At 32.6% G+C, this 14,001-nt stretch overlaps 1 protein-coding gene across 15 annotated transcripts in view; it reads left to right on the top strand.

Moving 5' to 3' along the window:
• The window catches only part of LOC122519657 (neural-cadherin), a 79,639-nt gene that overhangs the window by 31,432 nt on the left and 34,206 nt on the right, over nt 1–14,001 (top strand). For all 15 annotated transcript variants that reach the window (XM_043639302.1, XM_043639345.1, XM_043639320.1 and 12 more), the window contains 3 exons: nt 1,768–1,957; nt 2,206–2,388; nt 3,992–4,181. In XM_043639302.1, the coding sequence (XP_043495237.1) occupies nt 1,768–1,957; nt 2,206–2,388; nt 3,992–4,181 (563 nt within the window). The remainder of the gene's footprint in view (nt 1–1,767; nt 1,958–2,205; nt 2,389–3,991; nt 4,182–14,001) is intronic.

The raw sequence follows: 14,001 nt of genomic DNA, 5'->3' as shown, positions 1-14,001 counted from the left end.
TTTCTTTTTTCTCTTTCTTTCTTTTTTATTTTATTCCCCTATCCCTTTTTTCTTCGAAATAAAAGGAAAAAAGTATCTGGGATTAATGAAAGGTACCAAATTTTTACGTTTTTTTCCCCTTTTTACTCGTGTAATACATTGATTTTTTTCTCTTCTCCTTTTAACCCAAGTTATATTTCTTTTGTTTTCATAGTAAGATCGATCGAAATGAAAAGAAAACGAACGAGATCTATACTTAGGTGAAATTTTTGGATCGTGTTTTATCAGGAGGCTTTTAATTGACGATGATGATGATTCTCGACAATTTTCGGAGAAAATTCTTGTTCGAGTTCTCGCGTTAATGAAGTTTACGTAATGTAACACGACGTCTCGTTTATTATTCATACGCGTGATAATTACTATGAATCAATCATATCTAATTCCCCTAGCGAATGTAACTGAATCGAGATAATTTATCGAATATTTTAGAAGAATGAACGTTATTAATGATGCTATATGTAATTAGGAAGGTAGTTCAGGACGATGAATTAAATATATATATATTTTTTTTTATTTGTAATAGGGAAAATATATGATTACATTTTAATTTGAGATTTTTCACAATTTCAAAATTAAACGAAAATAATAGAAAGTTGGTCGTAACGAGTCCAGCGGTAAATACGAAAACGACAAACAGCCAAACTAACATTTGTCAGCGCAATAATTTCGTGCCTGAAACAAGGCAGAAGTTGTGTTTGGAGAAGGGAATTGTAGCTAGTGTTCATTATCGTTGTGTATTCGTCGATCATGCCAACTGTCTCTCTCTCTCTCTCTCTCTCTCTCTCTTTCTTTCTTTCTCTCTCTCACTATTATATGGTGTTTTTGTTTCTTTTGTCGAAAATATCTATGTTATGTATCAGGCTCACACTAAAAACATATAGAAATGTATCGAAACCCTTTAGACCACGGTTTTACTCTCATTATCATAGAAACGGAAAATACGGACGACGAGTCGGAAATAAAAAAAAAAAAAAAAAAGAAAAAACGAAAAAAAAAGATATATATATATTCTGTCGACTATAGAAAATTATTCGAATATTCACGTAACACGAAAAATCATCGGAAATCGTCCGAATTCTTCGATGATTTCTTCTCGCTTGCAAAAAAAAAAGAAAAAAAAAAAGAAAAAAGAAAAGGGTAATTAAATTTATCGCATTAAGAAGAAAATTTGATTTCATTCGATTTGTTTAATTAAAAGATTACTTTTTTTTCGTTGAGTATATAGACGAAGAAGAACGAGAGTAACGAGATTGAAAACGTTCGACGATCTTTCCCGTTTTTTTTTTTTTGAAACTTGAAAGAAAATATAATCTATATAAGTTTGAAAAAAAAAAACGAGATAAGATTTGTAGATAATTTATTCTCGATTGACTATCGTTCTTTAAGTAAAAGTTCCTTTTTTCGTCTTTATCATAATCGTATGTGTATATTATATATTTGATATTTCGCATGATGAGACCTTTCATTTGGAGACATTATATCAATAGTATAAAAAGTAATAGTTGATTTATTTGGTTATATATTTTGTCATTATCTATTATAACGATAATATACATTTCCGTGTTCGTTTCTGTTTGAAATTTTCCGTTTCCGTTTGATTTTCAAAGTCGATTCGATAATCGCTTGATCAGTTAACCCTTATTATTATTATTATTATTATTTTTTTTTTTTAAATATCTCATTAAATTCGCATAATAACGTTCGATTTTCGTGTGTATGTCTCAACAGTTCTGGAATCGAAAATAATCCAACGGTCTTTTACCACTTAATGCCCGGTTCTACGGCACAAACGAACAAGTATCACACCTTTTATCTTCAGCAACGTGCTGAACAATCAGTAACGTGGGCGGATATCAAAGTTAATCATCCGTTGGATTACGAGAGTATAAAGGAATACAATCTGACGATACGAGTTGAGGTATGTGTAGAATTTTTGTCAATGATATATTTAAATTATAATTTGTTTTCAATAAAATGAAATAGATCGAGAATACATAAATGAAAATTTGATATAGAGTATGACGATAAATTACGGTATGACGCTCGTAGTATCGAAAATAATGTGCGTGTGGGATTTCGTTGTTCGACACGCTTTGATAGATATAACATACACATTCATATACTCGCGCACACATACAATGTCATACGTATTATGTTCTTCCATAGAACAATGGAGCGCAACAACTTGCATCAGAAGCGACGGTTCACATTATGTTGGAGGACGTTAACGACGAGATACCACTTTTCACCGAACGTGAACAGGAGACCGTGCTGGAGGGTGAACCAATCCGTAGTAAGGTTACTCAGGTCAACGCCATCGACAAGGATGGTACTTACCCGAACAATCAGGTAAGTTTGATCCGATCAACATTTATCTTAACCTTTTGTTTCTAACAGAGTATTAAGATACAATCGACACTCGAGAATATTTATTTCAAAAATTGATTTTATAGTTTAAAAACAATCTATCATTTCAATTGTATTTGATTCGTTATTTCTATTGACGAAATGTATTACATACAAAAAGGGACAAGATATTTTATAGACGATTCGTAATACATTATGATACATTTTCTTTCAAATCTTTAATTATTATTATTATCATCGAAATTTCAATTGAAATTTCTACAAATGGTAAGAAAGAAAATGCGTTAAAACATTGCAAGTGTTATTTCGTTGGATTTTAGTTGAAAAGCGTATTATCTACCTGAGAAAGGAAGGGTTCCCTTCTTCTACAGAGAAAATACAAAGTAGTCGTAGAAATTGTAATCGTAGTTTCTACGAAATTCTCACAACGCGAATCTTTTGAGAAACTTCGAGCGCGTATCTTTTAGGATTCGGAAGTTAAAGAATTGGTTACGTGACTCGTAGGTCGCATATAGCAAGAAGCTTATACACGAACTGAGGATCGAGACTTGAAACGAGTCTCTTAGGAATGTTTATTATTCGAAGTAGCTACGTGGAAACGTACGATCGTTGGGAGCTAACGTTGCTCTTTGATATCCAAGAGAAAAGGACTATTTTCATGATAAAAGTAACGACGTGAGCAACCCCTCGTATAGAGAAAACGAACGAAACTCTTTTCTGTATATGTATATATACTTTCGATATACCCCCACCTTTGATCGGTTCATCGACCTAGAAAAGATACTTTCGAATATTTTCAAAACGATTCAATACCGTGTAAGATCTTTTCCCATTCTATTGAATATCATTTTATATTGTTTGTTCTTCATGCACACAATTTGAAGGAAAAATATTTTCAGAAATAACACAACCGTTTTATATTACTTCCGATACATTTCTTTCGTTTTTTTTCTTTTTTTCTTCAATTTTTTATTAAAACAAACTAGTCTTATTTTTCATTCGTACAGTTTATTATTTATCATACATTACCAACCACAACTGCAAGGAATGAATTATTTACGCTTATCGAACATGCGAGAGAGTTCATTCATTCGCCTCGAATGATCATCCAATCGCATATCCTCGCATCACTGATAGGAAATAATTATTCAGTGAACAATTTAAAGAAGAAGAAGAAGAACAATCGAAAATTCCGGTAGTTTTTTCCAATCTCTCTAATTGCACCGGACAAAATCGATTGGTCTCCGCCAAGTGTCTGGGGCTTTTTTTTTTCCTACTTTAAGAGAAAAAGAAAACTTTAATTGATAAAATCAAAGAAAAAAAAAAAAGCTTCGCGATTGATTAGGTTGGGCCTGTCTGTCTTCCTATTTTTATTCGTGAATATTTAAATAAAGTGAATATTTATAAATTGAAACAATTGGCTCCAATTAAATTGACATTCATATTTTATTCGCTTTCATGAGTCATGTTCTTGTTTAATCAACTTCTACACAAACGTACGCAATCACGTATTAGATATAGGGTAATAAATTGAAGGAAGATTATGGGAAGAACAAAAGCCGTAAATTTTTCTTTATCCTTACAGGTTACGTATTATATAGTGGACAGCGACAGAAACGAAGGAAAGAATTACTTCGAGATTAATCGTGAAACTGGTGAGATTTTTACTAAAATAGTCTTCGATCGTGAGAAACAAGGCGCTTATGCTCTCGAGGTCGAAGCCAGAGATGGAGCACCATCAGCGAGACCCAATAACAATGGCCAACCAAATTCAGGTACGTTATGGTTTTTTATTTTTCTTCCTAATTTCACTTGGATATATTATTTCGTGAACATTTTCAATGGCGAACTTTCGAAATTGTTATTAATTAGAGAGATAGATGAAATTTTTATTTTTACGTTAATATTTCTTTCCTTCTTCAAAAGGTATATATCGAAACATTGATTAAATTCTATTACGATTAACGTAAAAGCTATAGTTCGATTATAGATATACATATTTAGGTAGTAAAATATTGATTATCGATTAAATTCTATGTGATGTACGTTAATTTAATTAAAAATTTATAATAACATATTGTAGATAGTAATATTCTCAAAGAGATTTATTTAATATGTGGGATTACGTTATCGTTTCTTTTTTCTCTATCTCTCTTTTTCAAATGAAAGATTTTCTATTAAATAATTATTTATTCACAGGAAACAAATAAATAATAAAGATAAATAAATAAAATAAATACAAAAATGAAAATAAATAAAAATGATAAGTTAAATAACATTGATAGATTTTGTAAAGTATTACATTTTTCATTTTATTACTTTTTAGCTTAAATATATATATGTATTCAGTTTTCTCGTTCAACTTTTGCAAATTTCATATTTTTTCCACTTTTATTATACATACACACACATACTAATATTTGTCTAAGATTACTGAAGATTATAATTCTCTCAGAAGATTTTTGTTCCTCAAATAATTATTTAATCAAAGAAAATTACATCGAGAAGTAAAAGAAGGAATACATTTTTAATTATTAAAAATTTTTTTTTTTTTTCATATACGTTAACGTAAATTAATCAAATACGTTAATTCGTGAAATATATAGCTATGAAATAAATATACCGGTCTGTTTAAATATAAAAACAAGGTAGTATTACATAGTGAATATAATACTTTTTATATTCGGGACATTTTAAATTTAGAAAAGAACGATGTAAAAGAAAGCTTAGTTGGCGACGTTATTGTTACTTAAAAAAATATTTTCTAATTATTAACGATACTATAACTCCAATTAATCCAAATCAACGTATTCAAGTTAATGGTTGCGTTGAAGTTTATTCGAATACGTTAATTCAGCAAAATCGTATTAACCGATTACAGTTACGCGTTTCGCAAATCTAAGTTCGTTGATTCTCGTCAAAGACTTTTTATATCAACGTAAAAGTAAAATCTTCTTTTTATCTCTTTGTTTCTTTCTTTCTATTTCTCTCTTTTTCTCTCTTTCTCTCGCTTCAAAGATTTAAAAGAAGAACTCGTTAGTTTTTGAGAATACGAGCTTCTTTCTTTCTTTCTTTCTTTCTCGACGAAAATAAAAGGTTTACATTTTTTTTTTTCTACCTTTTCTTTTTTTCACAAGAAGAATATTTCCAATGAGTAAAACCAGGAAAAGAAGATAAAGATGAGGGATTAGGATTTAATTCCGAGAGATAACGCCGAGAGAACACAGGGGGAGGGAACAAAATCTATTCGAAGATGGAAAAGAGCCAAAAGCCGGGTTGAAATCAAACCGAGTCATAGGATTTTTATGATCTTTCGAAAAGTGAAAAGTTGATTGGTCCCCAAAGCAAACGTACCATAGTAATTCTTTTCCATACACCTCTCTAATTTTTCTTTTTTATTCCCTGATTTCACCATAGAACGTCGTAAAACGTGTTAACGTTAGTCCATCGAAGAATTCCGAGATTAATCGAATTTCTAATAAATTTCTGATCGATTCTATCTCTTCTATCTTTCTCATTGATTTAAGCGACTTTTAATTTTTTTCAATAACTTATGAAAACTTATGATATGTTTTGATTAAAATCTGTCATATTTTTAATTAAAAAATTAGAAAGAAAATTTAATTTCGAATAAGCGAGATGTAAATCTTTATTGATCTTTGAGTTGGGGGATTGAAATATCATCAAAGACTTCAACGAGCCAACGTCGTTTGCTCGACAATGTTTACTCGACGCGAGTAATCTTACTGGCAAGCGTATAACTTCGAAGTAAAAGGATTTCACGTACAATGTAGAATTTGCAAGTTATTCGAAAGTGTACTCAAATTTTACGCGTTTCTCTAACGATACAACATATACAGGGTGTCCTGTAACCGATGACTCTCTACATAAAATACTAATTCGAAAACGTAGAATAAAGTTAGTTCGTATAAGGTTTCGTTTTTTCCGCTTGTATCATCAATTACGGGACACTCTGTAGATATATCCATAGAGTACTCAACTAGTAAACTGTATTCACTCGGGGAAACATTAAAAATGGATAAAATTGAAACGAAATTGATGTACTTTAGAATATATAATAGACTTACACTCGTGTTACTTACGTCCCATTACAATCAAATAGCAATAATCCGTGCGCGTTAGCAAAGTTAACTATAGGAGGTATCTTGTTCTACTCTTGAACCAGGGATGAAAACTGTTAAATCGCAATTATACTAAATTGCAAGAGGGTACTTGGCACGTTGCCGTTGGAAAATGAGAATATAACGTACCGTATGCATGCATGTACGTATGTATGAGTGTATGTGTGTATGTACAATCCGCGCACGCATTGTTAACAATAGAGTCGAATCGTTGTAAAATATAACGGAATAGGTGAAGAAGGGTGGGAGGAAGGGTAAACGACAGTTTGCTCGCCCGTTTACGAGCTCGGTCTGATAATTAATTACATCCTTTTCGTATTGCAAAATAATTGGGTCGTAACATTGTGTCGGAAGTACTTGACATTTTTTCTTTCTTGTTTATTTTTCTCTATTTTTTTTTTCTTTCTCATTATTTAATAGACCAGCAAGCGCTCTTGCCGAGACGCTCATTAATTTTCTTTTTTTTTTTTCTAATACGATCAATTTTTTATTAAGGAAAATTCGATTAATCATAAGCGAATAATCGTGGCCGATTTTCGTCTACGTCAAATGTTGTAAAAAATTATTCAATGCCACAAAAAATGGAATAGCAAATGGTTAAATGTAAATAAGGACTTAATATGCTGACTTTGATCGAGCCACTACACTCGCTGCACAACGTTGCTTAACTTTCTCCAATTTCCTTTCCTTTCCTTCCTTCCTTCCTTCCTACTTTTCTTTCTTTCTTCCTTCCTTCCTTCCTTCCTTCCTATTTCAAACGTATGTAAATATTATTATTTACATTCTAGAGCGAAATATTTCATTAATTTGTTGTCATCGAAAGAACGGACCGCGCGAATATTCATTAGAATGCATTGTTTTTTCTTTTTTTTGTCAGTATTTAACGTGAAACGTTAATAAAATGCAAAAACCTTATGGACCGATATTCGTTTATTTGCGGTTTAATAAAAGATACATCATTTTTCTTTTTACAAGAGAAAAAGAGAAACGGTCCGTCACGAAATTTTCTCGATTTACACTTTTCGAATACACGAAAACACACACACACACACACATCGTTCCGATTTACATTATTTTCTCCTCTCCTAGAAAAGATTATTTCTTGTATTCTTCAAATGAAGAGAAGAGAAAAATCCTAACACCAAAAACTAGGTTTGGTTATCTTTCCTTCCTTCCATTTCCGTACAATGAAAATTTCAAAATCGACACCGAGTTAACTTCCGCTTCGTATCTATAATAGTAGGCAGACCGTGAAGAGATAAACACGATATTGTGCGGGACGTTTCTAAACTTTCCTCGTAAGTTGGCAACAGGCCTTGCTGAACTGTAACGCGTAAAGAAAGACCACTCTCGAGTTCGGACATTGTGTAGTGGCCAGGATCAATATCCTAGTGTTTTCGCCACTGAGAACACACAACTATGACGAAAAAGTGATCTCGATAACGTAACGTCATATTTTAACTTTTATCCAAGTCTGGAAACTTTCTTTCGTCTGGAAGGAAGAATGTTTTCGAGTCGATAGTTTGTTTTTTCTCGTAGAAAAAATCGTGGAATCAGAGAGTGAGAGAGAGGAAGGGGGAAGCCCCCCCAGTGGGGACTGGGGGGGGAAGAATGACGGATGAAAATGTCAAGCGACAGAATTCAATTTTTCTTCCGATTATTTTTATACGTTTCAATTATTAAAATAAATCAATAGAACTACGGATAGGAAAAAAAAAAAATCGTAGAAAAAACGGTACGCCGAAAGAAAGGGCAAGGAAAAAGGGGAAAACAATGAAATGTACTACGTGCGTCTTTTCGAGAGCGTAAATTTATTTCCGAGCTCGAAACGGCGTCAGACAGATTTGCGAATCGAGACGCAGCAGCAGCAGCAGCAGCAACGGCAGCAGCGTCATGGGCAGAATAGAACGGAAAGGATGTTTGTGGCTTGCACATGAAAGAGAGAGAGAGAGAGAGAGAGAGAGAAAAAGAGTGCACACCAGCTCTGTATAAACCAAAACCTACACTTCCTAGCATATATATATATATACGCGTTTCCGGCATAACGAATTTTCTGGACGTACGAGGCGGAAAGAATGTCGGGCCATTTTTTGTACCCATATTCGGGAAACGAAGGGAAATTTTGGTGAGCCGATACGTCGGAGTAAATTGAAGGTTAGTAATGAAATTTATTAACTCGGAGAAATTCACTGCGAGATCATTATATGTTTGATTATAATCGAAAGAGTATAATATACGTGGATACGTATATCGAAAATTATTGAGAACAATCGGAATCGTAGTGTTTAATATTTTTCTCTGCTTTGACCGTACTAATAAATGGAATTGATATTAGTTTGAATCCGATGATATTCGAGCACTTTCTCGAAAATACAATAATAACACGATTGCTTGAATTACCATTATAAACATTCATTGGTGTGACGTTTACACGAAGTAAACGGCTGTATTTCATTTCGAATTTAACGTAGTCATCCTTAATGATATTACCTGACAAACGAGTAATTTCGGTCGAAACATAATTTTGCGAATTACGCTAGAAAACTCGCTTTAGAGCGTGACGATAGTGAGAGAGAGAGAGAGAGTCAGACATTCGCGCAAATACGAATTAAATACGGTAGAAAATTAATTAGATTTTCTGTCGTTATTCGTTTTGTTATAGGATACAGTGTATTTATTATCTTCGTCTAAATATATTGAATTACTTGAGTGTTCTTCCTTTTAACAAAAAAAAAAAATAATCTATATTAATCATTGATTTGCAAAAGTGAACATTTTTATTAGAAATCTTTCTTCTTCTATTTTTTTTTTAAGTTAGTGTCAACTTGGGAAATGTAATTTTGACGGATACGAAACACTGTTAGTCGGAAAAGAACGTCGATGGTACTCGTGCAACGACGAGACTCTTCTCTCGTTATTAATACTGTCATTCGGATACGCGTTTCGCGGACAGCATTAGCATGGTGTGGTGTTCGGTCGTTCGCCAAGCCACTACCAGCTGAGATACGATTTCATAACGTGGTGGCACACGCATCGTCGAAAACCCGACACGGCTTTTCCAAAAACAACGCGTGTACCTGTGAACGACGACGACGACGACGACGTCGACACTAACATTGTCAAAACACGATACGTTCGGTGTTCATTCTGTTATATCGTTACCGTCCTTCCTATGTTGTCTCTTGCACTATTTTCGAAACTTTCAACCTTCCCCAGCTTTCTCTCTCTCTCTCACTCACTGTTTCTCTGAATAACAACTTGTCAACTCTTATTACGGTGACGCAACGAAAAATATCGAGACAAAGAAATAAAGGGAAATATACGGAATAAGAGAAAATGTTAAAAAAAGAGAAGGAACAATATCGTATAGAGATGCTTGCGTAACGTAATTCAGAGATCCGTATCTCGATTCATATATGTATATAGAGAGAGAGAGAGAGAAATACGCAAATTTGTGCATAATGGAACGACGCGGTTCGTTGAATTCATCGTTACTCGGTCGCTCACAACTTGCGTGGAGTTTCGATATTATAGAACATCGAAATTGTATCATAGTTAATCAACGTATCGAATTTGTAACCACACTGAAAGATTTCTCATTTTCCAAATAATATAATTTGGTACAGTTTTGAACGATGCGTTAAGTATTATTAAGAATTTGATTATAGATTATTCGTAAATTCGAATATATCAATAATATAATCTAAGAGAAAGTAAAATATATAAATATCTTCAAACTATTATTACACAATTCCTTGCCCCCCTGTGGAAAAGGCCATCGTGAAACGATCGAATAATTCGAAGAATTTGATACCGCTCCGCGTGCCGTTTCACGTGCCTTCTCGAGATTTCAACTTCTCGATGAGATTCCTCATTGATTTTTGCTTCGGCGTTCAGTAACGCAAAACGAATTCGGTTCGACGATTACTCTCTCGCATTTTCTCTCTCTCTCTCTCTTTCTCTCTTGTTGGATTGCCGATTATTCATCCACGTGCTTTCACCAACTATTCCTCTTACCGCACTACCGATACTTATTGACCTGGAAACCTATAAATTCCGGCGACAATATCGATGCACAAGCCTAAAGAGAAAAAGAGAGAGAGAGAGAGAGAGAGAGAGAGAGAAGGGAGTTTCGAGTACGTATGCAAAACTCAATCCGTAGGTGATATGCTTTCGAATAATACTCAGCTTGCGAGTGCTATCAAGCGAAAGATTTACCCTGCTTTTTTCGAAATCATCGATTCGTGATTTTTTATTATTTTCTTTTTCTTTTTCTTTTTTCCTCACAGTCGATAGACAGAGTTAGATTGTTTAATGGAGCATAGAGTTGCACGCCAAACGTTTCCTTTATCCCAAACAATACTTTCGAAACTGTCGTTCAACGACATCGCTAATATCACGACATTCATCTTATGATGATTATAAAAATCATTTTTTTTTCAATAAAATATATACAATTTAAATCTCGTTTTGTCTCGTAAACAAGAAAAAAAAACACTTTTAATTCGAGAGAATTTGTTTATAATAAATTGTTTATAACAAATTGTTAATTTATTATATATTAAATAAATAGTATATCGTCGGTCTTTTAAACTGATATTTTTTCCAAGCCTCTACGACTTTGAGTTCCGAAGATATTTCCATGTGAATATATAATGTTGTTGTAATCAATTTTTTGTTCATTGATATAATGATAAAAATTTATTTTAAAAATAGAGAAAATTCTGCCCTTTAAAATGATGTATCATTCAATTTTCTACGATTTTTAGTTTCGAAGATATTCCAATATAAAAAAAACAGGTTTACGTTGGTACACTAACCTACATAATTTCATTCAAATTACTCATTGAGTTATTCATCTGTTTACTACTACTACTACTACTACTACTACTACTACTACTATCATCACTACGATCAGCTGTAGTATAAGAATTGAATGAAAATCTTTGCAAAGCTATCTTCCGAATGGAAAATCGTAGAAACACGAAACCACTACCGTTTTAAAGGAAAAATTATTCTCTATTTATTGAAACATATCAATAACATTGATATAATAAAATAAAAATTGTTAATAATTTTTAAAAGTAAACAAATTTTTCATTTCTTTTTCTTTTGTTAATAAAGACATAAATATATCGAAAACATTAAAACGTTTAATATAATTACGTTAATTTAATTTTGTTTATTTAAAATAAACTGATATCTTCAATCGGATGTATATATTCTAGGCCACACACTTCATTGCTTTATTCTGTATAATAATAATTCTGTATAATGATAAAACGATTACTTGCTTTAAGAACAATATTAAAAGTAATAATAGAAGTTCGAGTAGGAAGAAGGAAGTCAGTAGAATAAAAAATGTTACTTATCTTTTCCCTTAACTATAGGACGGAGCAAATATTGTTTTATCTTTTGTTAGTACATCGAAGTATATATCCTTTTTACCTACCTATTATTATATCCCGATCGAGATTTCTTCTTGTATCGCGAAAAAAATGATACGGTCGTGCTTGCAAGCGCATCTTCCAATAGGTTTTATCTTAACTATCATCTTCTTAGGATACATAAGAAATCGCGTATCGAGAATAAGAATAAAAGAAGGCTGATCATAGAGATAAAACTAACATACAAGATAAGAAGGAAAAAACTCTCTTGCATTTTCTTAGACGGGGGTGGGGCTGGGGGAGTAAAGTAACAAACGGTTTTATCGTCTTACGTTATCCAAGCTCTCGGTGTTTGGAGTCTCGTAAGCAGTGTCCTCGTTTCTTTAGATCGTTCTAATAAAACTAGAGGTTTAGGAATTACGACGTAACTCTCCTTTTTACGAGCAGCTGCCTTTAATCCCGCGAAACTCGACCCCCCCCTCTCTTCGTCTCTTTCTTTTTCCTTTCCTTTTCATTTCTTTCATTTTCTTCTATTTTCCTTTCCTTTCCTTTCCTTTCCTTTCCTTTCTTTCTTTTACGTCTTATTTTTCTCTGTCTTCTTCTTCTTCTTCTTCTTCTTCTTCTTCTTACTCCTGTTCTTCGAGATCTTAGAAAAATCTACTTCTGACCTGGAGAAGGAAAAAACTCGTACGTCACTGCAAAAGGTGTCCCATTCTTTTCCGTCTCGTCTACGTGAGAGAACTCCGAGATGGCCAGTAATATTTTTCGACGAATAATATTTTCTCGATTCTTTCTATATATATATATATATATCTTATCGTAACATGTTACAAAACGATCTATCTTATTTTAAGGATTATTCGAGAAAGTCCATTAATACGTACGTTTATAGATTTATCGAGAAATTAATCTTTTCTCCGTTCATTTATAATGCTTAATTATTTTTTAATTATTTCGAAAGAAAACTTTGAACTTTATCGCGAATTGTTTCCTTATTAAAAAATTCCATGAAAAATTCTTTCGTAAATGGGTAAAATTAAAGTTCAAAAATAATAAAAAAAAGAAAAAAAAATACAAACTTTTATTAAAAAAGAGAAGAAGGTGTATTACGTTTTTGGCGTATCTAATAGTTTAGTTTAGCAAATAATAACACGGGTCACCAGGTACTTTCACTTAAAGTTATTCAATAGCAGTAATACGAGCTTTCTCCCTAGACGCCTATATTCCAATTTTTGCTTTCCGTTATTCTCCTGGGATCTTCTGGTAAAAGTTGAAAAGAAACAAAACAAAAAGTGAAACATCGTTGCCTTCTCGCACACAAATACGTACGTGCGGAGGTAAAAATTAACGTTTAACATATTTAAATTCTTGAAATTCACGAAACACATGTTTCAATTTAACTAGCGCATTTTTTTTCTACCGCCTTTCTCTACCTCTGCTTTTTAAATGATTTTTCTATTTTTTTTTTCTTTTTTTTTATATATTCTTCGTTGAGTTATAAATAATAACGAGGAGGAAAATGAAACAAAAAATAACAAAAAATATCGATGGCATATATATTTTGCAAATGTAACACATTTCTCTTTGACTATTTCGTTATAGATTTTAGTAAATAAAAAAAAAAGAAGGCGCGTTAAAGTTGAAGCAATCTTTTCTAGCATGCTTCATTGACTGGCGCTTTCAAAGGTTTTCGATAATAAAAAAAGAAGGAGATACTCGAAGGTAGGAAAGATCGAAACGGGTATTGCTTCTCAAGTGCTTTTTAGGAGCCTAGTAAGACGAACTTTTTCGACGGATTCTCTCGATTAGTTTCTAGCACCTTCTTCTTCTTCTTCTTCTTCTTCTTATTCTAGATTGACTCTCTTTCTAACTTCAAGTTACATTAGCCGAACTGAATGAAGGGACTAAATTTCTATAATTGTTACGCGAATTGCTACCGGGGTTCGATTCCCAAAAGTAACAAGTTTTCTCACTATTTTCTTCTATAATTAAACGCGACGTCTTGAATTTCCAACAGATTTTTCATTCATTGTCAGTATACTTTTGTAATCTTTAAAGGGGGTTAA

Source organism: Polistes fuscatus, unplaced genomic scaffold (assembly GCF_010416935.1).
Source record: "Polistes fuscatus isolate 324 unplaced genomic scaffold, CU_Pfus_HIC Scaffold1, whole genome shotgun sequence".
NCBI lineage: Eukaryota > Metazoa > Arthropoda > Insecta > Hymenoptera > Vespidae > Polistes > Polistes fuscatus.
Note: the sequence above shows the minus strand (reverse complement) of the source record. Positions and strands in the feature narration are given on the sequence as shown.